This window comes from Kogia breviceps, chromosome 15, assembly GCF_026419965.1.
Source record: "Kogia breviceps isolate mKogBre1 chromosome 15, mKogBre1 haplotype 1, whole genome shotgun sequence".
NCBI classification, from domain to species: Eukaryota; Metazoa; Chordata; class Mammalia; order Artiodactyla; family Physeteridae; genus Kogia; species Kogia breviceps.
The window spans coordinates 78,339,735-78,364,295 of NC_081324.1; the positions used below are offsets into that span (position 1 = coordinate 78,339,735).

At 50.7% G+C, this 24,561-nt stretch overlaps 1 protein-coding gene and 1 long non-coding RNA gene across 11 annotated transcripts in view; both read right to left on the minus strand.

Moving 5' to 3' along the window:
• Positions 1–2,609: 2,609 nt before the first annotated feature.
• LOC136792708 (uncharacterized) lies at positions 2,610–5,824 on the minus strand. The gene is made up of 3 exons (XR_010836916.1): positions 5,662–5,824; positions 5,152–5,425; positions 2,610–4,894 (listed from the first exon to the last, which is right to left on the minus strand). It is a non-coding gene; the product is annotated as an uncharacterized lncRNA (long non-coding RNA).
• Positions 5,825–9,152: 3,328 nt separating this feature from the next.
• The window catches only part of FBXO21 (F-box protein 21), a 50,027-nt gene continuing 34,618 nt past the window's right edge, over positions 9,153–24,561 (minus strand). For 5 of the 10 annotated variants that reach the window (XM_067015255.1, XM_067015254.1, XM_067015253.1 and 2 more), the window contains 3 exons: positions 11,123–11,202; positions 9,491–9,640; positions 9,153–9,369 (listed from right to left, as the gene is read on the minus strand). In XM_067015255.1, the coding sequence (XP_066871356.1) occupies positions 9,232–9,369; positions 9,491–9,640; positions 11,123–11,202 (368 nt within the window). In that variant the 3' untranslated portion in view covers positions 9,153–9,231. Of the gene's footprint in view, positions 9,370–9,474; positions 9,641–9,727; positions 9,898–11,122; positions 11,203–20,899; positions 23,192–24,561 lie in introns of those variants that run through there. The other 5 variants (XM_059040348.2, XM_059040347.2, XM_067015257.1 and 2 more) reach the window with 2 other exon arrangements.

The following is a 24,561-nucleotide window of genomic DNA, read 5'->3' on the forward strand; positions in this document are numbered from 1 at the left end:
CTGGGCTGATTGGATCTGTTGTCTGGAGCCCTGGAAGAGGGGGCACCCTGTGTGGTGATCTTTATCCTCCCCCTCACTCAGTGTGACCTTCGGAGAGCTAGGGAACACTTTGGTCACCAGGCAACTGCCTCTCTTCTCCCAGAGGAGCTGATTACAAGCAGTGGCTGCGGTGAGAATGGCTGGTACCTCTGAGGCCACCAAGGGCAGCTGAGCCCAGAGATGGTGAGGATGGTCTTCATTCATCTAAGGGAAACAGACTACCTAACCACACTTGGGCAAGTGGCTTTGCCTCCCTGGGCCTCAGTTTCCCATCTGTAAAGTGGGAATAACAATGGTGCCTTCTTCCTGATGTTATGAGGATTAAATGTGGATACATATATCTAAAGGGCTTAAAACAGTGCCTGACACAGGAAGTGCTATCCAGTGGGGTGCAGGTAAACAGGCCCTGAGAAAACAGAGGGGAAGCTCTACTTTGCAACATTGCCCATTTCCCTGTTGTAAATACTCCCACCATGGTCAATTTCAAGCTACCAATAATGGAACAATGGGCTTGCAAAATTCCTGAATGTTTAATAATTTGTTCTTGCAAGCTGGTCGGAGACAACTCAGCACACCAGCACACAGTAGGCTGTTATTATGATTCATATGTTCATTTGTCCATTCATTCACCTGTTCACTCATTCACTACTGCGTGCCAGGAATTCAGATACTACAGTGAGGTGGTCAGTCTCTGACCTCAGAGTCTGGAAGGAAAAAGATAGGAACAGATCATCATTAGTGTGTACACTACTGGGTACCCAATACACGCCCATTTAATTTTTAAAAATTTTTTAAAATAAATTTATTTATTTATTTTTGGCTGCGTTGGGTCTTCGTTGCTGCACGCGGGCTTCCTCTGGTTGCAGTGAGCGGGGGCTACTCTTCGTTGCGGTGTGCGGGCTTCTCATTGCAGTGGCTTCTCCTGCTGAGGAGCATGGGCTCCGGGCACGCGGGCTTCAGTACTTGTGGCTCGCAGGCTCCAGAGTGCAGGCTCAGCAGTTGTGACACATGGGCCCAGCTGCTCTGCAGCATGTGGGATCCTCCAGGACCAGGGTTCGAACCTGTGTCCCCCGCACTGGCAGGCGGACTCCTAACCACTGTGCCACCAGGGAAGTCCTGCCCATTTTACTGATGGGAAAACCAAGGTGTTCAGAATGGATGGTAAACCAGACTCAGAGTACACGTATGCAGTTGTGTAGATGGCAGTTCATAGGTAGGTATCGCTCTCCTGGCTCTCTGATCACTTAGCCTGGGGGGTCTCCAAAGGGTTGGCAATGTTCTGGGAGCAACAAAACACTTTTCTTAATTTGGGGACCACTGACCCTATGAAAGTTACAGGGATTCCAAGTGCCATCTTGCTTGGCCTTTGACTTAGAGCAGACCACACCTCACCACTTCAAACAAGTAAGCATTAGTGCCGCTATTGTAAATTACATTCAGGGAGGGAGGCCCCAGAAATGGCTACACCAGTGTCTCGACTCTGAAACAGCTTTTCTCTTGAGCTCATTTAAGCTCCTTAGGCTGGTCTCATGTGTCTTGGTCTCTTGGTTTCAGCGCCAATGGAACCAGAGAAGAATCATCCCCAATTTGAATTTTGAATTAAAGGTGTCCTTTTGGTTATCTTTTGTTTTATTTATTTTTTTGTTGATACTATATTTTTTAACATCTTTATTCGACTATAATTGCTTTACAATGTTGTGTTAGTTTCTGCTGTATAACAAACGGAATCAGCTATACGTATATCTCCATATCCCCTCCCTCTTGAGTCTCCCTACCACCCTCCTTATCCCACCCCTCTAGGTGGTCACAAAGCACCCAGCTGATCTCCCTGTGCGATGCGGCTGCTTCCCACTAGCTATCTATTCTACATTTGGTAGTGTATATATGTCCATGCCACTCTCTCACTTCGTCCCAGCTTACCCTTCCCCCTCCCCGTGTCCTCAAGTCCATTCTCTCTGTCTGTGTCTTTATTCCTGCCCTGCCCCTAGGTTCTTCAAAACCATTTTTTTTTTTTTACATTTCATATATGTGTTAGCATACAGTATTTGTTGTTCTCTTTCTGACTTACTTCACTCTGTATGACAGACTCTAGGTCCATCCACCTCACTGCAAATAACTCAATTTCATTTCTTTTTATGGCTGAGTAATATTCCACTGTATATATGTGCCACATCTTCTTCATCCATTCATCTGTCAATGGACACTTAGGTTGCTTCCATCTCCTGGCTATTGTAAACAGCGCTGCAATGAACATTTTGGTACATGACTCTCTTTGAATTATGGTTTTCTCAGGGAATATGCCCAGTAGTGGGATTGCTGGGTCATATGGTAGTTCTACTTTTAGTTTTTTAAGGAACCTCCATACTGTTCTCCATAGTGGCTGTATTAATTTACATTCCCACCAACAGTGCAAGAGGGTTCCCTTGTCTCCACACCCTCTCCAGCATTTATTGTTTGTAGATTTTTTTGATGATGGCCGTTCTGACTGATGTGAGATGATGTCTCATTGTAGTTTTGATTTGCATTTCTCTAATGATTAGTGATGTTGAGCATCCTTTTTTGTGTTTGTTGGCAATCTGTATATCTTCTCTGGAGAAATGTCAATTTAAATCTTCTGCCCATTTTTGGATTGGGTTGTTTTTTTGATATTGAGCTGTGTGAGCCGCTTGTAAATTTTGGAGATTAATCCTTTGTCAGCTGCTTCGTTTGCAAATATTTTCTCCCATTCTGAAGGTTGTCTTTTCTTCTTGTTTATGGTTTCCTTTGCTGTGCAAAAGCTTTTAGGTTTCATTAGGTCCATTTGTTTATTTTTGTTATTTCCATATCTCTAGGAAGTGGGTCAGAAAGGATCTTGCTGTGATTTATGTCATAGGGTGTTCTGCCTACGTTTTCCTCTAAGAGTTTGATAGTGTCTGGCCTTACATTTAGGTCTTTAGTCCATTTTGAGTTTATTTTTGTGTACGGTGTTAGGTAGTGTTCTAATTTCATTCTTTTACATGTAGGTGTCCAGTTTTCCCAGCACCACTTATTGAAGAGGCTGTCTTTTCTCCATTATATATTCTTGCCTCCTTTATCAAAGATAAGGTGACCACATGTGCGTGGGTTTATCTCTGGGTTTTCTGTCCTGCTTTTGGTTATCTTTTAAGCAATCCTTTCTCGCCTGAGGCACCTGATCCTTGAAGCTAACCTTGGCTGATGCTGCAGGAGACGGATTCAGATCTAAGTTGCATCCCAGCTCTGCCACTTCCCGGGTGGTGTGGCCTTGGGCTGGTTCCTTTGAAGCTCTGAACCTTGATGTCCTCATCTGTATAATGGGTCCACAATCCCATCTTTACAGAGAGGATTCAGCAAGGGTGAAATGGCTAGGAGGTGACAGAGCTGGGATTGGATGCTGAGCCGGCCACCTGCGGGACCATGAACTAACCAGCAGGGCAGTACCACTGGCTGGGAGCCTGCCACCTGGTTCATCTCAGCACCTCCTCAGACAGGGAGGGAGAGTGGGGGCAGGCACAGCCACCTCCTCCCTCCTTCCCTGCCTCCCCTCCCTCCTGCAATGGCTGCAAGTACCAGTGGGACCCGGCTGAGGGCCTGGGAGGCAGGGTGATAAATATATGCTGGGGTTCCGAGTCAGCACAGCCAATAATTTGGAGCTTATTTGGGACAGGATGCAGCAGGCACCTACCATCTGGGCCAGCTGGGGCAGACGGAGGGCAAAGGCAGGCCAGGGCGGGGTGGGGGTGAGGGTGGAGGTAAGAGGTGGGCCCAGGTGCCCCGCCGCGCACCCCCCTCCCCAGGCTGTGCTGACTTGGCAGTGCCCGGGCCGCTCCCGCTGACTGGGAACGCTTCCCAGATGTCCACCCTCAGCTGTCTCCGCAACCCTCCCAGGGCTGGCTGTGGACAGCCGAGATGGGAACCAAATCCAGCTCTACCCTGCATGGAGAAAGATGTGGATGTGAAGGAACGACAAGTTTCCAGCTGCTCTTTCAAGGCTCTTTACACAGAGGAAACATCCCCTCTGCCCAAGAGACTCCAGCATGGGGTGGGGGGAGAGAAAGTTGCTTTGGGTGCTTCTGGGTCCCCCACTGCATGTAGAGGCAGGTGAAACTCCTGGACAGGGTTTAGTGTTTTGACCTGGCAGAGGGGCTGCTGGGGTGAGAAACCGGGGAAGAGAAGCCCCCCTCCCTCCCCACATTGCAGTAGGTGGGAGCCAAGTTGGGGGGCTCCGTGGGGGATTAAAGAGCCCCTTGGAATTGGCAGGCTCAACCCTTACATTTTCACCAGGGAGGAAACTCAGAGGGTCAAGGTCACATAGGTCTAAACCCCAAAGAGCCTGGACCTCAAGCCCAGCCACCAGATGTCATAGGGTGAAGGGAGGCCTGTGGATTTCTGGGGAGAGGGAGGCAGGTGGGGACAGGAGTGAACTCACCACCATGGCGCCCCTGGGCTTGCTGGTCAGCAGGAACAGGAGAGTCTGTGCTGGTGGGGGGCTCAGGAGCAGGGGCTTCCAGAAGGAGGCATCCCTCCCAGGGGGCCCGAGAGGCCAGGGCAGAAGGCGAGGGCACAAGTGAGACAGCACTGGGGCCGCCCTGAAATCCACGGGCAGCCGCGTGGGCTCAGCTCCTGCGCTGCGCACTCCAGGGCTGAGGAGTCAGGACCCTCCGGAGGTGTGGGGTGAGGCCTGAGGGTTGCCTGACAGCAGAGGCCCCTCGCCTCTTGGGGGGCTGTTTCGTGGAGCCAGGATGCAAGGTCAACATCACGTGCAGCCACAGTCATCCTCAAAAATCCCCTCGTGACCATGAAGTCCGGTCCTTATAGGTTTATGCACACAATCCTGTGCAGGAGGCACGCATAACATCTAAAGATGCAAAAACGTCCGGTAACACACCGCGCCCGAGCGCCCGAGTATGGCAAGACATAATTTTAAACAGTATTTTAAGTTTAAATTGTTCCCTTTTCCTTTCCTTTCTCCTCCCCTTGCCCCAATCCCTCTAATACTTCCACTAAAAGCTCACAGCTCCTGGCGGGGAACCATAATTTAACCTTAGGTTGACCTAATCTTTGCACTTAATCTCTCCCCAGAATTTATTAACTTCAGAAAAAGTCAGCAGTTACCTGCCGGGACTTGGAGCAAGCTCTGGACTGGAGTTCTGCTTCCCTAAACGGCAGGAGTTCCCACACTCGGGTGTGTATAAGAATCCCCCAGACGGGCTTCCCTGGTGGCGCAGTGGTTGAGAGTCCACCTGCCAATGCAGGGGACATGGGTTTGTGCCCCGGTCCGGGAAGATACCACGTGCCGCGGAGCAACTGGGCCCGTGAGCCATGGCCGCTGCGCCTGCGCGTCCGGAGCCTGTGCTCCGCGGCGGTAGAGGCCACGGCAGTGAGAGGCCTGCATACCGGAAAAAAAAAAAAAAAAAAAAATCCCCCAGAGCGTCTAGGTGCAGTGGGCTGGGGTGCGGGTCTGGGGTCTGCACGTGTCAGGGGCCCCTCAGGTGCCGGTGAGGTCGGGGCCAGCAGGACGGAGACACCTGTGCCCTCTCACTGCCCGGGAGCATCTAAACCCAGAGCCGGCCAGGGACCGCCCGCCCTCTCCCCTGCTGCCCCTGCTCTCTATCCCCATCTTACTGGTCCGGTGGCCAGCGTCCAGAAAACAGTGGGGGTGGTGAGGAGGTGGAGAAGTGACAGATCAGAAGCCCCATCTTGGGGGTCACCCGGCCCCGTTCCTACACCTTCAACGAATTCCTTCGGCTCAGTGCATCCCTCTGAGGGGGAAAGGCGGTGACGCTGTGCCGGCAGCTGTTACCAAGCTGGAGAAAACCCACATCCCCCCAAGCTGCTCTGCTCTTCTCCCGTCGGGCCTCAGCAGCTATTCTTAGTCTGGAGAACACACCTCCGCCTGTTAGAAGTCTCTAGACTTCAGCAGGCTTTTTATAAATCACTTAGAAACTCGCAGCCTGCCGGGCGCTGGCTAAATACTTCTTTCTTGTAGGCAGAATGTTCGAAGCGTCTCTGGGGTGGGCGCACCTTCCGCCCCAGGGAAACTTGTAGATAATGTTAACATCAGCAATGATCACTTCCATCGATTGAACCTGCGCGCAGCCCTTCAGGACTAGCAGCAAACAGAGGCGTGCATTGTGTGTGTCGAGCTGTGTGTGAGTGATTTCGGAGGCAGGTGGTACAGTGCCGCGGTCACAGTGCGGCTGGAAGACCTGGGTTCAAATCCTGTCGCTGCCGCTTACAGGTCACGTGACCACGAGGAAGTCACTCTGCTTCTCTTTGCCTCTGGGTAACCAGGATGCCCAGAGCTTCGAGGATGCTGCGCTGCTGTGAAGGTAACTAACTAGACCTTAAACAACTGTCTTGGAGCAGCGCAGGTGAGCCCACCAGGGTCTGTGCTGCTCCTGACGTAGCGATGAGCAGGCACGCTCCGCGGAGGTCCTCGTCTCACCGTCCACCCACAGGAAACGGAGGCCCCCGCCTCCAGGTGAAATGACCAGCCCACGCTGGTTAGTAACAGAAGCTTAGCTTGAACCCGAGTCTGGTCCATTGCAAAGCGCGGGCAGTTATGACGCTCTGCTGCCCCCTAGGGCATGCAAGGGTGGAATCAGACACCATCCGGGCCCGTGGGGGACCCAGCCTCTCGGAACCTGTGACCCAACGAAAATCAGCCCACTCCATCCCCCAAGGGGGAGCCATCTTCCTCCGCCATCTGTTTCTTTCCCCCTTGAGACCTGGGAGTGCCCCGTCGCTGGGCCTCAGTTTCTTCATCTGTAAAGTGGGTTGATAATAACAGCATCCACTCTGAAGAGGAGCATGAGGATTAAATGACATGGCTTTTCTGAAGGCACGGCCCCTCACCTTCTCCTACTGGCCCCACCAGGGTGGGGGGCCATCTTCAGCCCCCTGGATGAGGCAGCCCCCCCCAAGACCAACTGATGCCCAAGATGTGCCAAGGCTGGGAACGCTCACACCTTTTCCCGGGTCTCCCCACCGACCTCTTGGGGTATCATCTTCGGCACAGATCCTCTGGGGACTCATGCCGGTTGTTTGGTCGCATGAACGTGTCCCTCGGACGCTGAGGCTCGGCTGATGTTCTCACCAGGAGGAGGTGTCCAGGAGAATCCGAATGACGCTGATCTCCACCTACTCCCCTAGCCCCCAACCGCATAAACATTATGGAAGAAGCCAAGCAGCGTGGTGAAGCACCATCTGGGGGCTTGATCCAGGTGTTTCCCACATTTTTTTCACATCTGCGAAGGGAGACCACACTTGGTTGAACTCACTGCAGGGCCAGTGCCTATTGCTGGCCCCAGGAGGGAGTAAGGACCAGAGAAAGCACAGTGACACGACCCCCAGGGCGCAGCCTCTTCCCGGCCCCTCCAGTCTGGCGGTTCCCAGTTATCAAGGGGGCTCCTCACTCCATTTCTGGCCTCATCACACCCTGCAAAGATGATGGAAGCAGAGCATCTCAAATGTGATGCTCCCAGTAGGGGTTGAAGCTGCTCAGGGGGCTGGGGGAGAGGAAACAGTGCGCCCAGCTGCTAGTTTACTTACCGGACTAGAATGAATTCCCCTCACCTCACAAGCCTTCCCATCTCCTGCTGCTGCATCATCCCATGACCAGTCCTGAATTCTCCTTTCTGGAAAGTCCTTCTTCCCTGTCCTCACCCCGCACTGCCCACTTCCCTCTCTGGAAAGCTACAGAGTGAGGGTAACAGGAGCCAGGAAGCAGAACCAGTGGGGTGCACTGGAAGTTCTCTGTAAGAGTCCTGAGCGTGGCAGGCAGCAAGAATTCAGCCAGGAAGGAAGCAGTGCAGACACATGGCACAGTTCCGTGTGCAGCTCTGAGGAGACCTGGGGCTGGAGATTCAGACTGGGGGTGAATTAGGATATTTGTCATCAGACCCAGGGGATCTGGGCTTCGAGGTCACTACCCAGTGTTGGGGGTGGAGGGGACTTGGAATCTTCCGTCAGCAGAGTGACTACAATTAGGGTTCAGCTGAGGTCCCTGGAAAAATCAATTCCTGGCCAAAGAGCAATTTGCAGCATTTCTGCACTTGGAGGGGAGCACAGGCTTGGTTGGGATGGCACAGTACTCAACCCCAGAGGAGTTAGTATTTAGTACAGAGATGATGAAGTAAAGCAAAGTCATGTGTTTTTGTCTGTTTGGATCCTGTATGATATTGGAAAGTAATCCACGTATATTTAGTGTTTTAAGCCTTTGAAACGTTTGCAAGAATTTGAAATCATCTAAGAGAAAGGCTTCGTGATTCCATTTTATATGAACTGGGTAATCAGTTACGGCCAGCTTATTTTTCCAATTGTGGTAAAATACACATAACATAAAGTTGACCATCTTCACCAGTTTCAAATGTACCGTTCAGTACAAGTGCATTCACGTTGCTGTACTGGATAGATTTTTTACCTTGAAAGTTATAAGAGAATTTGACTGTGTCTGCAAACAGCATGCTACTGTGAAGCTGACTTGCCATATTTAAAAGTTCAACTTTGTAGATGTATGAGAACTTATGGTACACCTGGGGAGGTTTTGAAAGGTGCTTAAGGAGAAATCAAATTTATTAAATGCATTGGTGCACTTAAAATACCTAAGGGAATTTAAGTGGGTTTTTTTTACAAAAGCAAAAGTTATTGTAAAATATAGTCAATTTAAAAGCAAAATAGTAAGATTCAGAAATTCTACACAAAATCTTAAGAACTGGTGCTTCAAATCTGTACTTGTCATAGATGGAACGTTAATTGGAAAAAACCAACAGAGAGTTCCCTGAATAATCTTACACAAAAAGCCTTTCAGGCACCAAAAAAAAAACCACCTGCTGACAAATAAGTGCTTTACAGCCTTCAAACCATTTATACATAAAATACCTCACGACTCAGTGGTTCCCAAATTTGAAGCCTGGAGGACTTGTTCAAATACAGATCATGGGCTCCTCCCCAGAGGTCTTGATTCAGTGGGTCTGGGGCCCAAGATCTTGCATTTCTAACGAGTTCCCAGGTGATGCTGGGGGACCAGGGACCAGAGTTTGGGACCCGCTGCACTAGACACGCAGAGGCCAGGCGTTTCCATCGTCAGCTGTGTGGCCTTAGCTAGTTATGCCTGTCCTTTGGACCTTAATTCCCCTGGCTCCAGCACGAGAATAACACAAGGGCACTTACCCTGCAGGGCTGCTGTGAGGGTCAGCGAGACGTGCCTGCAGGGCTGGCCCACGGTGGGCTCGCAGTGTGTGGTACAGATGATTGTATTATACTGCTCAAATCCTGACATCGCCGTATAGCCTGGGTGCCTTTTATGGCCTCCATCCTCCCAGCATAGGGCTGTGCACATAGTAGGTGCTCAAGAAATACTGATGGCGACAGCGGGGCCTGCCCCTTCCCCATTTCCTGTGGACAACCAAAGCTTGGCTGGTATTGCCCCAGGCAGCCTCACCAAAAGCACCTGGGTCTCGGGGTTTGCTTTCTCCACGAAGGTGGGGAAACTGAAGGCGCTCATTGGCATAGGGCGGCAACGCTGTCTTGTTTGTGCTGTTGGTCTCCGCAGCTGTGGCTCGTAGGGACGTGAGATGCTCTCTGTTGAATTTTGAGTGAACTGAAAGGCAAGGAAGGGTTCAGAGCACGGCCGTTGGTGGGTTCAGAGCACGAGCCCCTGCTGCAGGATGGGGATAATCAGACCCACCGTACTGGGAGGCTGCAAGGGGCCAACGAGGTGGGCCACGTGTGCATGCCGGCCGGAGGGCACAACGTCAAGGCAACACTGGAGTTTTCCTCCCTGACTGTTCTTGTATAAGAAGCTTCTGTCATTTCACCCCTCACTCCTGCTGTACCGTGTCCAGCTGGTTCTTGGATCTAAAATGCAGAAGACAGCACATGGGCTTCTCTAAGATGGACGTGAGGAGACAGATGACGCTCCCCAGCTGGGGTTCCTCAGACCCCCGGTTCCCTGGAGTCTTAGGTTTTTACTACAAAATTTCTCCTCCAGGATTCTGCACATTTGGTTGGAAAGTGAACAGGGAAGACTGGGAAGCCACAGCAGGAGGAAATGTATTAAGCTGCCTTCTCTTTGTGCTAATGAGCATTTATTTATATGATAATGTACTAATACAGCATTATGTAGGTTATTTAGGATCTGTTAGACTGTGAGTGAAGAATGCTTGTTGTAAATATCACAGACAGGTCTTCTCCCTTTTATCCAGAAGTTGGAGATGAGCATTTCCAAGGGTGGCACAGAAGCTCAGCAAAGTTGGAGTCTGGGCTGGCATTTCTATAATTCTTTGGGCCTTCCCCTCATGGCTGCAATGTCTTTTGATAGTATTCAGTATTCAGAGCTGAGTAGTTGCAACAGAGACTGGTCTGCAAAGCCCAAAATATTTACTATCTGGCTCTTTATAGAAAAAGTTTTTCTACCTCGGCCTTACTGTGATAAGCCCCACTATTTAAAAGACAGAGGGGGGTCTGCTCTCAGGCTGGCAATTCTCTGGCTGGGAAGGTGACATGCACAAAAAAGAGAAAACAATAGATACACCCATGACTAGAGTCTGTATGTGTGGACCAGTTTGGGGTAAACTCATGAACTGGATGGCTATTTCTCTTTTCCTTCTAAAATTACTTCTTCTACCCAGTGCCACCTGAGGACACTTTCCATCGAGTTTGGCAAATGCCAGGAGCCACACAAGGTGCAGGAAGTACACACATCACGGTGATCCAGCCCCTGAATCTGCCCTTAAGTTGCTCGAAGCGTTTTGGGGGACACAGGCAAGAAATGAACATCCAGAGTGGCAAGTGCTCTGACAGGGTAAAGCTTAAGATGCCAAGGGAGAGGGGTCAGGATGGCGAAAGTGAGAAGGTTGAAGCTGCCGAGGGCATGGCCGCGATGTCGGAGGTAGGGTGTCCCTGCAGAGGGAACAGCCCACGTGGTGGCCCAGAGGTGGGCGTGTGTGGAGAAATGAGGGAGCCTGTGATCCGGGGCTGATGCAGAGTCTGTGTGCTAGAGGGCAGAAAGCTGCCCTCCGGAGTTTGGGCTTTATCCTTGCAACTCCCATCAAGCAAGGGGTTAACTGGAAGAGATACGTACTTTAGAAAGATCGCCTTGGATGCAGCTGAACTTTCGAGGCAGGAGGCAGCGGGGATGCACCCAGGTAAGCTCTGCAGGACCTGGTGGTGGATGAAACATGAGGAGTAAGAGAAGGGGTGGTGAGCCCTTCATTCAATTTCAGGACTCAGCACACCCCTCACGAGTGTGTGTGTGGGTGTCCCCGTTTCCCTCCGGACACTTCCCCAGCACAGGGTGGGAGGTCACACAGCCGATTTCCCTCCGAAGACCCCTCTGATTCACCCAGTGAGTCTACCGTCTCCTCTTTGTGCCTGACATTGCCACCAATGGGGAGATGGCAGGGCTTTCCCGATACCTGGATGGTTCTAGGCCCAAGGGAGACATAGCCTGTCCTGGTCCGCGCGGGCGAGGAACCATGTCCTCGTTCTCTGAGTCACTTACTGGAGCCAAGGAAGACCAGGTTTGTTCAGCAAACACTATCCCAAAGAGAGCGTGTCGGAAGACACAGCCTCTCTCCTGTGGCTTTCCTGGCCTGTTCCGTTCCGGGGGATTTGTGGCACATTCCACAAGGCAGCAATGTGTGGCCCAATCCGAGCCGTCTGAACCCCGCCCGTCCCTGGGCCACCGAAGGGGAGGGGCACTTCCATTTAAAATAAAACGAGATGACGGGCGAGGCAGCGTCTCCAGGCAAACAAGCAGGTCCCCGGCAGATGCAAGGCTTCTGCAGGTGGAGAGAGAAGCTGATCTCAGAGAGGACTCCGGATCAGGAGGTGGAGTGGGTGTGGACAAATCTCCCCCTGCCTTCAATCTGTGCTGCTCAGCAAGAGAAGTGACAGTAGTAGTAAAACAAGCTGGGAATGGATTTTGCTTTCTTCTGAGTCACCCGGGGGAAGAAAATGGAAAATTACCTCTCTCTCTCTCTTTCCCCAATGGGACACGAGTTCCTCGGAGGGGACAGCTGAGCCTGGGGCGTGCGACCAGCTGGCAGGATCCCTGGGCCATCTTGCGCGGCGGCCGCTCTATTCTGGCTCTCTGCGTGCGCCCATTCTGTGTCTCCTCCTGGCAGGTCACACGGTGCTGGAAGCCCTAACGAGCTCTTAAGGGCTAGCGATGCAGCTGGCTTTGGGGAGCTGTGCAGCCTGACCGGGGGCGACATGCTGAATGGACCTTGCCCAGACAGGGACACGTAGCGGCGTCTGTCACTCCCAGAGGAAACTACAGGACATTTGCCCCAGCCCCCTCACCCCAGAACCATCTGTCTGTCTCTATTACCACATGGCTATGCTACTGGGAGGGCCACTTCCGCCTCCCCTCCTGTGGGGCTCACTGCGGGGGAACTGCAGTTCCACACATCAGAACGTGCACCTTAGCCCTGGAACCAGCCCTCTGTCCCCCCTTCTGCCCCTGCCCCCCAGCTCCAAGCAGAGGAGCTAGAAAAGCAAACTAGAAAAGCAACACATGATAAATGGTGCTTGGACGATTTCTAATTAAGAGAAAAGTTAGGCGGAAGACTTAACACACACGGAAGAAATGGAGCTATTGATAAATAACACACCCGCATAAACGTGTGACCGAGTCACCATTCTGAGAAACCAAGGACTCAACAGGTGGTCCTCTGAACATCTCTGGCTGGCAGCTGCTAATCCCTGGAAAGGGGAAAGGACGATGAGCGCACAAGGAGGTCATAAAGCGTGTGCCCTGAGTCTACCCTTCTGACTTTCACTAACTCCACCCATGTGTTCTCACTGAAACTTTCTCACAAGCAACATCACCGAAAACTGTCAACATCTTTAATGGGAGGGTTGCCTTGTTCTGTCTCCAGGAGGATAAGGAGGTAAACTCCACCAGGAGAGTTGTTGTCTTAGTTCAGGCTGCTTTAGCAAAAACACCACAGACTGGGTGGCTTAAACAACAGATGCGTATTTCTCACTGTTCTGGAGGCTGGGAAGGCCAAGACCTGGTGCTGGAAGATCTGGTGTCTGGTGAAGGGCATGTGTCCTGCTTTGTAGGTAGCCAGCTTCTTGCCGTGTCCTCACATGATGGAGGGGATGAGGCAACAGTCTGAGGTCTCTTTTATAAGGGCACTAATCCTATCACGAAGGCTCCACCCTCATGACCTAATCACCTCCCAAAGGCCCCACCTCCTAATACCATCACCTAGGGGGTTAGGTTTCAACACATGAATTGCAGGGGCAGGGGTTGGGGGGGGGTCACATGCACACACTCAGTCTATAGCGGCTATAAAGAGCAGCTTGGAGTCAGGCAGAGATGGGCTGGGATCTGGGCCCTGTTCCTTAGTAGCTGTGTCATCTTGGGCAAGCTACTCAAATTCTCTGAGCCTTAGTTTCCCCGTGTAAAACTGGGAATATTCCCAATACCCCCAGGATTGGCAGAGAATAAAGGCTCAGCAGAGTGTGAGCTCTGACCCAGTGTGAAATGTTTGTGCTTTTGGGGAGCATGTCCTATCACAGGAAGGTGCAGTGACTCCATCTAACATTCTAGAAGCATTTGTCTGCCTCTTCTGTGTCAGCCCCTGTGGACCCAGACAGGAGCAGGTGTGAACGCTGACCTTGGTAAGGTCTCCCCGAAAGTGGAAGGAAAATCTGCCTCGCTGCACAACGGAACGGAAGATGCCAGCCAGCCTGGGGTGCACGAGCTCCTGCTCACACCTGGGGCTAAAGAGCCACGACGTTACAACCTATGGCCGCCTCGGGTGTCAATCACCCACACGTGGAACTGGGCTGTCCCAGGCTGGAGAGGACGGTCCCGTTTGGGTCTAAGTCTCTCAGCTGACTACGTTTTCCATATTACGAGGTCCAGGTCCTGAAAGCAGAGGGTGAATGGATTCGCCAGGATGGAGCACCTCAGCCCCAGGTGCTAAAAGACAACCTGCCCAACTGGATTCAAACGTGTGTAACCGAGCAGGACGCTATGGGGCCTTCCCGGGTCAGAGCCCACCCCCGTCTCCTCTGCTGGAGCTCCTCTCTGAAGTACCTGGATAACAGTATCTGATGCACATTCCCTGAGCTGTTTTACAGATGCTAAAACTCCCACCAAATGGAAGATGTTAACTACTTCACGACCATGAGCACGGAGCCCCCAGGTCTCCTGGAGCCTAAGGATTGACAGTTAAAACTGTGACATCGCCCCATTACCGCACCATCACCCAATCAGAGAACTCTGCACGAGCTGATCACAGATCCTGGGACGCCCGTCACCTGGCCTTTATAAATGCTTTCCTGAACCCCATCAGAGAGTTTGGGGTTTGGGGGCATTAGCTGTCCTGAAGCCCTTGCTTGGTGCCTGCAGTAAACACTGCACTTTCCTTCACCCCAACCTGCCGTCAGCAGATGGGCTTTACTGCGCCGGCGAGTGGACCTGAGTGTGGTTCAGTAACACGCACATGAGCAAAGCTGACGTTTTGGGGAACAAAAACCTAAAACCCCAAAGGGACACAGGGAAACTTTTGGAAATGATGGATATTTTTATCGCCTGGATTGTGGTGAGGGGAACACAAGTCTATGCACGTATCCAAACTCACCAAGTTGTAATACATGAATTATATGCAGTTTTTATTTTTATTTATTTAGTTTTGGCTACACTGGGTCTTCACTGCTGCACACGGGCTTTCTCCAGTAGCGGTGAGCAGGGGCTACTCTTCATCGTGGTGCACGGGCTTCTCACTGCGGTGTCTTCTCTTGTTGCGGAGCACAGGCTCTAGGCATGCGGGCTTCAGTAGTTGCAGCACGCAGGCTCAGTAGTTGTGGCGCATGGGCTTAGTTGCTCCGTGGCATGTGGGACCTTCCCGGACCAGGGTGCGAACCCGTGTCCCCTGCATTGGCAGGCGGATTCTTAACCACTGCACCACCAAGGAAGCCCTATACGCAGTTTTTAATATATACCGATTATACCTCAAAGCTAGAGGAGGGGAAAGCAACTTCCTTTAAAAAGTCTTTGCAGGGCTTCCCTGGTGGCGCAGTGGTTGAGAGTCCGCCTGCCGATGCAGGGGACACGGGTTCGTGCCCCGGTCCGGGAAGATCCCACATGCCGCAGAGTGGCTGGGCCCGTGAGCCATGGCCGTCGAGCCTGCGGGTCCGACAGTCTCCGCAATGGGAGAGGCCACAACAGTGAGAGGCCCGCGTACCACAAAATAATTAAACAAATAAATAAAAAGTCTTTGCAGCCTTGGAACAGGGTTTCCCCAAACTTCAAGAGCGCAAACTGCTGGGATGGGGAGGGATAACATGACCTCATTTTCCCTCAACAAAGTCAATGTGAGTGAAATAGAGCGGCTGAAGGTGGTCAGGTGGTTGTCACAGCACAGGAGGTGAAGAAATAAGGTTCTAAATCCCAAATAATGAGGGATGATATTATTAGTAAGATATTTTCTGAGGTCAAGTCCAAAGGCTCAGGCTCTAGTCCCTGCTCTGAGACCCATGCCAGATCAAGTCACTTTAACCTCCATGGGCCTTATTATTTCTCTTTGTAAAATATCAGGAACCAGGGCTCTAGCAGCTGCTTCTTAAGGGGTCTGTTAGCTTTCAAATTCTCTGTGGAAACAATTTAGGAAATGGTTTCATACGAAGGTAGCCACTACCCAGCAAGTCTTATAACCGCACTTTAAAAAACTCCTACTTTTATAAGAGGCAAGTAACTCTCTAATCAGGTTTTTTTTTTTTTCTTTAAAGGAAAAGGTTCTAGGAGATTCTGGGGTCAAGTCAATAAACTAAGGGAAGACAAAGCAACACGTATCTAAAAAGGTCTTTGGAATACACATTTTAGCACTTGCAGGTGACAAAAGTGTACTTATGTATTCACTACAGCTCCTGGCACAGTGTGGGCACATTAAAAGACACTCCAAGATAGGACGGCAGTAGGAAGGAAAAGACAGCATCTTTCCAAAGCTGCCTCCCAGGTGGGGCTTGAATTCTCAGTGGGGCAAAACTAATTGTTGGGGGGAGTGAAAAAAAAAAAAAAACGATTACTCTTTTGATATGTAAAGCACAGATACACATACAATGCCTCAGTGGATACACAGTGAGGTATTAAAATTTCACAGCAGTTCACAGCACCTCTATTCACAAGTGCTAAAAGGTGAAAACAATGCAAATGTCCATCAGTAGCTGAATGGATAAACAAAATGTGGTCTATGCATAAATTATTACTTGGCCATAGACAGGAATTAGGTACTGATTCATACTACAAAGTGAATGGACCTTGAAAACATGATGCTAAGTGAAAGCAGCCAGTCCCAAAATGCCATATAGTGTGTGATTCTCTTTACATGAAATGTCTAGAACAGACAAACCCATAGAGACAGAAAGCAGACTGGGACGGGGGTGGGGGGAGGCTTGAAATGAGGAGCGACTGCTTCCTGCTTCATGGGGACAGGGTTTGACTTGGGGGCAGTAAGATGTCTTCATCTAGACAGAGGCAGTGGTTGCCCAATATTGTGAATGCCCTAAATGCCACTGACTGTACCCTTTAAAATGGTGAATTTTATGTTCTATGAATTGCATCTCAATTTTAAAAAAAGATCAAAACAATTTCATGGGGTGAGGGCTATTAGGAAAAAATTATCCTAAAAGGGTCCTGGAGTAGGGGGGTTACTGGAAAAAAGGTTGAGAAGGGCTGGGGTGGAGACGGGTTAAAGATACTGTGGGAAAAGCCTTCCACACAGGAACAGCCAGGACAGACCATCAGCACATCGTGATGGTAGATTATGAAAGATTTCCACAACCCTGAGAAGACGGCGTTCTAGAAATAGGAGAAACTCAGAACTCTCGTTCAAAGTGCTTGCTCTCTTAATTTTCCGCAGATTCAACAACTTCAATACGAACATTTCCATTAAGCATTCTGTCATTTTCACAGTGTTTTGGGGCAGGAGCCCACTGTGTCCCCCTTTGCCTGGCAAAGCAATAAAGCTATTCTTTTCTACTTCACTCAAAAAAAAAAAAAAAGAATTCTGTCGTTTTAAGAGAAGTAGTTGGAAATTCGATCTAACCACACAAGGAGCCTAGAATGAATTCCCCTCCACATTTTTCTTTATTCTGTACAACTTCTTTTCCTAAGTTCACGAAAACAACCCACTTTAGCTCTTTCTACTCCCCCGAAGACATTGACATCATTGGCCTCAGTTTTTGTGTTTTTTTTGTTTTTATTTTTGCACAGCCAAACAGGAAATGGCGCTTCCTATGGAAAAATTAGCCCACTTTGAACTTAAAAACCAAACCAAAAAAAACCCCCCAAAACAAAAAAACCACCCTTGAAAGAACTGCTGTGACAAACCCTAAACTCTGCGATGTCAGCTTAGCAGGCGGGCGGCTAGGAGGTTGGAGGGCGTTTGGGGTTCTACTGGGTTAAATTGCTGCTTGTAATTTGCAAGGTGGAGCCTCCGGCACTGTAGCGAGTCTAGAGGCTGTCAAAGATACAGAACACAGGGTACTGGCTGCTCGTTGCAGCAGCTGCAAACAAGATACCTGAGAGACGGACGCTCAGGCAAAAACGTGCTGGTTTAGAACTAAAACAGCAGAGTCAGAAATCCCAGGCTTCCTATGTTGGGAAAGGCACTGCTTCTGGACACCACTGCAAGAGACAAGGATGGAAATCAATTGGAGCAGCAAAGGCCCCTTAGACACTTGCCCGTTCAACAGTGAGACTCGGCTTTGGCTAATAGCAGAGTCAGGCGGCCACCACTAGGTCAGGAAGGGACATGCACCAGGCAGAGAAGCAAGGAAATAAAGTGGACTTGGGAGTTCTGGAAAAGGACTCTGGGTACGGTTACCTGCGTAGGTAGTAGCCTGCTAAGTTTTTGAGGGAGTTGTTGCCAGAGGGATCAGAAGCTTGAAAAACAAAACGAAAGTCTTGGATTGGGGCTGTGAAAGCTCCGCAGCTCACAGGGAGGGTGCACCCGCAGCACCCACCTGTGAGGTGACCAGAATGGGCCCCAGAGGGCTGGATGGGCTGCGGGGAGCAGTGGACGAGGTAGCCCCTCCCAGAGAACACACTCAACCTCCCCCAGGCCCCGCAGGGAGGCGGCCGCACGACGCCACCTGCCCCGCACTATTTCATCAGCCAGCGCCCAGGGCCTCCTGTGTGTCTCGCTCTTTTTCCAAGTGGGAGTTTTCGTTGCAGTTGTCCTGTCCCTGCTTCACCAGTGAACAGGAACTGGGAGGGGGGGTTATGGACTGATGGGGAGGACGGCCCAGCTGGGCAGGAAGTGGGTGAGAGGCACAGACGAGGCAGGGCCCTCACTCGGCACACGGGAGGCCACCGCCCAGCCTCCTCCGGAGTTAGGGTGCGAGTCGGTGACTTGAGTTCTGTCTACTGAGGCAGAAGTATCGGGCGCGGCTCACCCCTGTGAGGTCTCCGCCCGCCCCCCCCCCAGGCCATCTGTTACGGGGAGAACGGGTTGCGGTGGCAGCGTGGCCTGCAGGGACCCCCGCTGCCGGTGGTCGTGCTGGGGCAGGAGCCAGCAAGACCCTTCTGGACTGAGCTGCCCACAGTCTGGTACCTGGCAGCCCGGCCAGCCTGACTTCAGACACCGGCTCCCTGGGAGGGAGCGTGCCCCGCAGGGGAAAGGCACACCGCCTGACCCCCCTGCTCCCCGTCCTCCACCCTGGCCTCCCTGGAGGCAGCTGAGGGCAAGTGGGGAGTGCCGCCCCCGGCCCCAGCTCAAGAGCCCTCCCAGACGTGTCCCTCCCCGCTCACGTGGCCCGCGGTGCTCTGGGAAGCCACACCCGGTGGGCCTGGGTCTCCAGGTGTCTGCGTGAGGGCCGCCCGCCAGCCCACTCCCCTGCCCCGTGTTACGTGAACAAGAAAGTTCTTCTGTGTTCAAGCCATCGTATATTTTGGGGTCTATTTATTACAGAACTAACATTACCCTAATACAATCATTGCTAAATGGCCGTAATACATTTCTTCTGTAATTAATTGCACGTAAGTTTCAGTCACCAAAGGAATGTTCTCTTCTCTCAAGACTATAAACTTTTCAGAACTGAAACGCGAGAAGTTAAGGTCGCAGCCAGGCAAAGGGTAAAGACATTTGCGAGGTAGGTGCTGAGGTTGTCGGCAGTCTGGGTGCAGGGAGCCGGGGCTCAGAGGTCAGGTCCCTGGGTGCACAGCCAGGCTCCCCACCTGCGAGCAGTCCGCTCAGGGAACTAGGCGGGCCTACACCTCAGCAGGGGTCAGCGGACTACAGCCCACCCAGCCGGCCCCATCCAGCCTGTGGACTGTTTCTTCACAGCCCTCTAGCTAAGAATGGTTTTTACATTTTTCAAACCGAAGAAGAATCTGTGACAGAGCCCTTACACGGCCTGCAAACATATTCACTGCCCGGCCTGCGTCTTGCAGGGCTGCTGTGAGGATTATAGACGGTTGAGGCCGGTGCCAGGCTTAAAGTAAGCACGCAATGCAAGGTAATACCTGCAGTACAGCTGTTAATGTCTCCAAAACCAGACTGTCAGAGCCAAATTCTGCATTCCTTCTAGGTGAACAGTCTCTCCTTCCCTCCAAAAATCAAACAAAAACCATGAAGAGCTACAGTTTGATTATGACGGCCACAAGACACTTTTCCATGAAAAGGCTGCTGGCAATCCAACTTCACTCCCTTGGAACGTGAACGAAGGGAAAGACACGTCCCCCCATTTACAGCAAAGGGGCCTGGTGGTAGCGGATGAGAGCCCAGGACATGAAAGCGTGACTCAGTTTAATACCTTAAGAAAGACTCAGACGTTTTAAACATAGAACAAGACTTTTAAGTGGATATTAGAAAATGAAAAACTGATTGAGCAAGAGTATTGATGCTGGTTTTTGAAATAACATGACTTTGCAATGTAAATGCACGTCCGATGGAGAGCTATTACGAGAGGCTCGGACAGAGACACCACGAAGCCAGCCTTTCAAAATCTGATTAGATGGATCATGTTTTCAAACGAGACGCTTCGCAAGACTGGTCTGCTGGTGACGTGGACTAGGTTTGGGCATAACTGATGTCTCGCTGAGACTGTGTTTCCCAAAGCAGGTCTGCAAACCCTGGGCCGCGGGGATGCTGTGCACATGCGGGTGTGCTGGGGGAGGAAAGTTCTAGGGTCTTAGAAGTTGGGAAGACACCACTACACTCCCCTCCTGGAAAGCCACAAAGTACAACAGCACGTGAAAGGCTCCGAGAAACACCGCGGTGCACGAAACCGGTGACAGCTCAGCCGTGACCTTCCCCTTCCGTGTCATGTGTGACAGCACACGTGCGACAGCGCGGGGAAGCGGCGCTCAGCGGGACGCTGTGCAAAACGCCGCGTGCGGGCAGCTATCGGGTCAGCATCAACGACACACCGAGAACCTAGGTTTCCCTCAAAGCATCTGCAACTTGCACTTCACAACACGTGACTGGACATAATTAAAAGGCTGCAACCCTTGCGTTACAACCGGACACTCTCAAGATGACTGGCCAGCTCGACAAATTAACGTCTGGCAGGGAAATCGTAAGATAAAGGCGCTCTGTCCGCTCACTGATGTAAAGAACAATTCAGTAGAGCCAATCTCTGCATATTTCAATCAGAATGAGAACTGAGAGAGATTCTGCTGTTGTCACGGCTGGGCTTTCTGTTCTGGAACGAAACCCAGCAGGCCATTGTGTGGTTTCTCTGGATAAGTTCCATTTATTAATCATTGTACAAAAAAATCTTGGCATTCATTTGAAGAGAAAAGGAGTTACTGTATCCAAATATTTAATATTTCAACATTGTGAAAGTTCTACTTTTGTAACAGGGGTTTTGAAAGTGGAGATAACGTTTTGAAAAATTTTAAAAAGAAACTTATGATTTATTAGAGTACAGGATCCAAAACACATTTTTAGAAAAATATAAAGTGCCCAAAGACCAACTTACACAGGTGATGCAGGCTTCCCGGAGCCAAACGAAGCAACACATTTAGAAACAGTCTAGGTACATATTTACAGTGGGTCAGTACAGGTAAAACCATCTTTCTTGGCTTCGATGTTACTCTAAGAAAAAAGGAAATCAAACCAGAAAACCAACACTCTCGGCATGCACCACAGACTCTTAGTAATGCATCTCATTAATATTAATGCCATAGCATCTAACTTTCACCTTTACATGAGAGTAGTGTAAAACCCCCCAACCTCAGAGGGGCCGGGTGTTGTGAGTGGTCACAATTTCAAAGGCAAGTCCGAATCATCTGACTTTGGATTGGACAGATGAGGAACACGGGCCCTGGACCAGAGCTGATGGGGGCTGGTGGGAGCTGGCTAGCCAAATCCCCATCTCTTTCCCGTAACTGCTCAATAGCTGTCACTTGCTAGTAAGTGGTCTCAGGTGGCTTCCCCAAACCTTGGTCATCCCAGGGTTTCCAAAGGGTAAACGAGAGGCAGTCATCAAACATGGTGTGACAATACTGCATGCAAATGGACAGACAGGCAGCGAGGCGTGGCTGGATCCCAGCCCCCGAAAGTCTCATTCACTAGAGCAACTGGAATCTTTTAAACTTAGAGAGTAAAGTAACTAGGTCCTAACTCCAGAAGTTAGCTGCTACTGGTTAACTACAAGGTCAGCCCGCTGGAGAGGGGACGGGTCGAGAACGGTGGGAGTCCGGAGCCGAGTTAAGACTCGGTACCTTCACGCTCAGGTACCACGAACACGGAAAGGACCGGTGCCAGCGGAGCCTGGCTATGCAGCCGGACTTCCCAGCGGCTTGAGCACAGACTTCCTCCTGGTGCTTTCACAGCAACGGTAACTCGAGAACACGGGCCACACTCACGTCTCCTTTCCCACAGGGCACACGCTCTTAAAAATTGGAAATATTCCGTGTATTTCTACCCCGCCACATTCAAAAAGGTCCTGAAGTGATTCTAAGGAAGGACAGGGAGCACGAAAACTCCGCTTTCCTTTTTAATTTCTAAGTTTCATTATCTCTTTTTTTCTGGTTATAAAAGTGAAACCTCATTTTCAGGCCTTTGGAGACCACAGAATACGGTTTCTAAAAGCAGACATTACAACAGCAGATTGTACTTCCTACTACAAAGAGAACTCATCACTGATTTAAGATCTACTTACGATACTGGAGTAGATTAAAAAAAAAACCCACTTATTTTAAAGGGAGGAATAGCAGGTGAATGTGGAAAACCCCATTCACAAAGGCTATTACTAATTATGCATTTTCTCAAAGAATTTTATGTAATAAAATAGAAAACTAATAATTCATAGAGATATGAGCGTAAATCCAAGAGACAAATCCAGAAGGCAAAAACCGTGTCATTCTCTCAATTCAAATAAAGGATCAATGCCTGAAATCTGTTTCAAGAATTAGAAAAAAATAAATTCCAATGCTTCTGATTACCATTAGTTTGTTAATGACTCCAGAGCCAAGAAGCTGCCAAGATCACCTAGAGCTCCAGCCCTGGATCGGCACTAAATTCAGGCTAAAAAGACAGGTGATCCTGACTGAGGAGCACCCACATTCCACAGAGAAGTCAGAGAGAAATGACTGCAAATGGACAACCTCATCTGTCCAGCAAATGAAAAACGTTCTGAGACGATGCAGACAGACACAATGGGAAGTGAAGAAAAAGAACGGCTCTAAGAGTGTCGACTGGGAGACGTCATGAAGACAGCACGTCACGAGCTGTCACCACAGGACACGCGTACAAGCCATGCCACGGAACACAGTGCCTTCCAATGCATCACTAGTGTAGGCGGAGAGCGACATTGTCTTTGCAGCTGGAGGAGAGCACACGTGATTTCAACTTAGTAGGAGGCAATCAGCACTACTGGTTAAGTGGCTTTCCCGGTGGTATGAATCCAGAGGGATCCGTGGAGACATCTCCGTCCAGAATCCTGTTCTCTTGGAAAATAGCAGCAGCAGCAAAGGTACAATGTCCCCCTAGACTTTACTCCACATTCTCTTTCTTTGCACTGTAAATATTCTGCACCGTTTCATAGACAGACTCCAGATCCTCTGGGTACCGGATTTCTAGCTCTGCATTCGGGATGTAGTGAGTGCCCGTGAACTCTGAGAAATAGCGTCCGACGTCAGGGTGTGAGATCTCCTGAGGCTCCACGTTATACTCCAAGTTCTCTGTTGGCAGAGAGGCACACGGACATTCTCATTAAAGCTGATTTCTGCAGCACCTTTTATCCAGAGACCCTCCTATCACCCGTTCTGAGTGCATTTTTGAGGGGGGGGGGGAGGAAAGACAGAGGTTTATAGAAGTTGGAGGAGGAAACAGGAAAAGGCGGTGGGGCGAGGCCACTGGAGGAGGGAGGGAGGGAGGGAGGGGTCCCCCTCCGGCTCCGCAGGGAACACGGGTGCTCTCCTTCTCTCTGAGCAAAACCCCAGCAGGTCCCTTGGGGTCTGCACACAAGGGGCCCAGCAGGCTTCTCTGACCGGATCCAACACAAAGGCACTCGTGTGGGCCGAGGGTGGCCTAGCCTGCTCGGTTCTCGCCAGTGGTGAAGCTTCCGAAGCCGCCTGGGCAGCCGCTCACGCACTTCTCTCCCTGCCGTCCTCCTCCTCCCAGTCTGCTACTGGGAACCGCCCTCCCACCACCCCCAGCACCCTTCAGTGTTTCCAAGGGCAAGGACCCGGCTCACAGGGCTGGCTGGGGGTCCGAGAGGAGGAATGAAAAACAGCTCGCACCTCTAGACCCTACAGGGATATGGGCTGTGGCATCTATGTCATCTCTTAGGAAAACCACACTACCTCCCTTCCGTGCTCCCCGTTTTGCCAGTAGAGAAAGCAACAGAAAATAAGACTCCTTTAAAACGGAATGAGAAAAAAAGAGGTGATAATACCTGAGAGGTATTTTAAAGCCTGAAACCCTCTCAGACGGCCTCTCCCTCTCCGAGCTATTTGAAAAACAGCTCCTCCATGGGCCCAAGGATAGGACCGTGTCTCGTGGGCCCTTCCTCGCTAGCCATAGAGCCTTGGCCCTAGACTGCGTGTGGGCCACAGTCAGGAAAGGCCACCTCCAGCCTCCATGACCTGAACCAGAAAGGAGCTGCCCAGGCAGGCCTCCCCACTCTGTGTCCCAGATCAATGTGAACCATACTTAGCCTCTATTGCCAAAATCATTTCAGGGAGCCCCTGCGCGAGCTCAGCTGATGGGCTAACTAAACACCAACAATGCAGCAGGTTATCTCTTCAACAGCTCGTTAAACATCCTGAAACGCACGTTCAAGACCTTTGGTGCCCTCCACCCAGAGCACACAGGATAAACACAAGCGTGCCTTTCGGAAGCCTGCCTGTAACAGATGTTTGTCTTTCAAGAGAGGGGGAAAGAGTTTGTAATTCAATCTGTAACTTTTTTACGAGATGGGAGGATTTAAAGAACTTCTGTGCTTGTAGTTGTTTTAGGCTGTTTATTCAGACTACTGGTTGGGGATGTATCAGCCTGAGAAGACAACACCTTTATGGACAGCACATACCAATCACGAGCAAAGATCAAT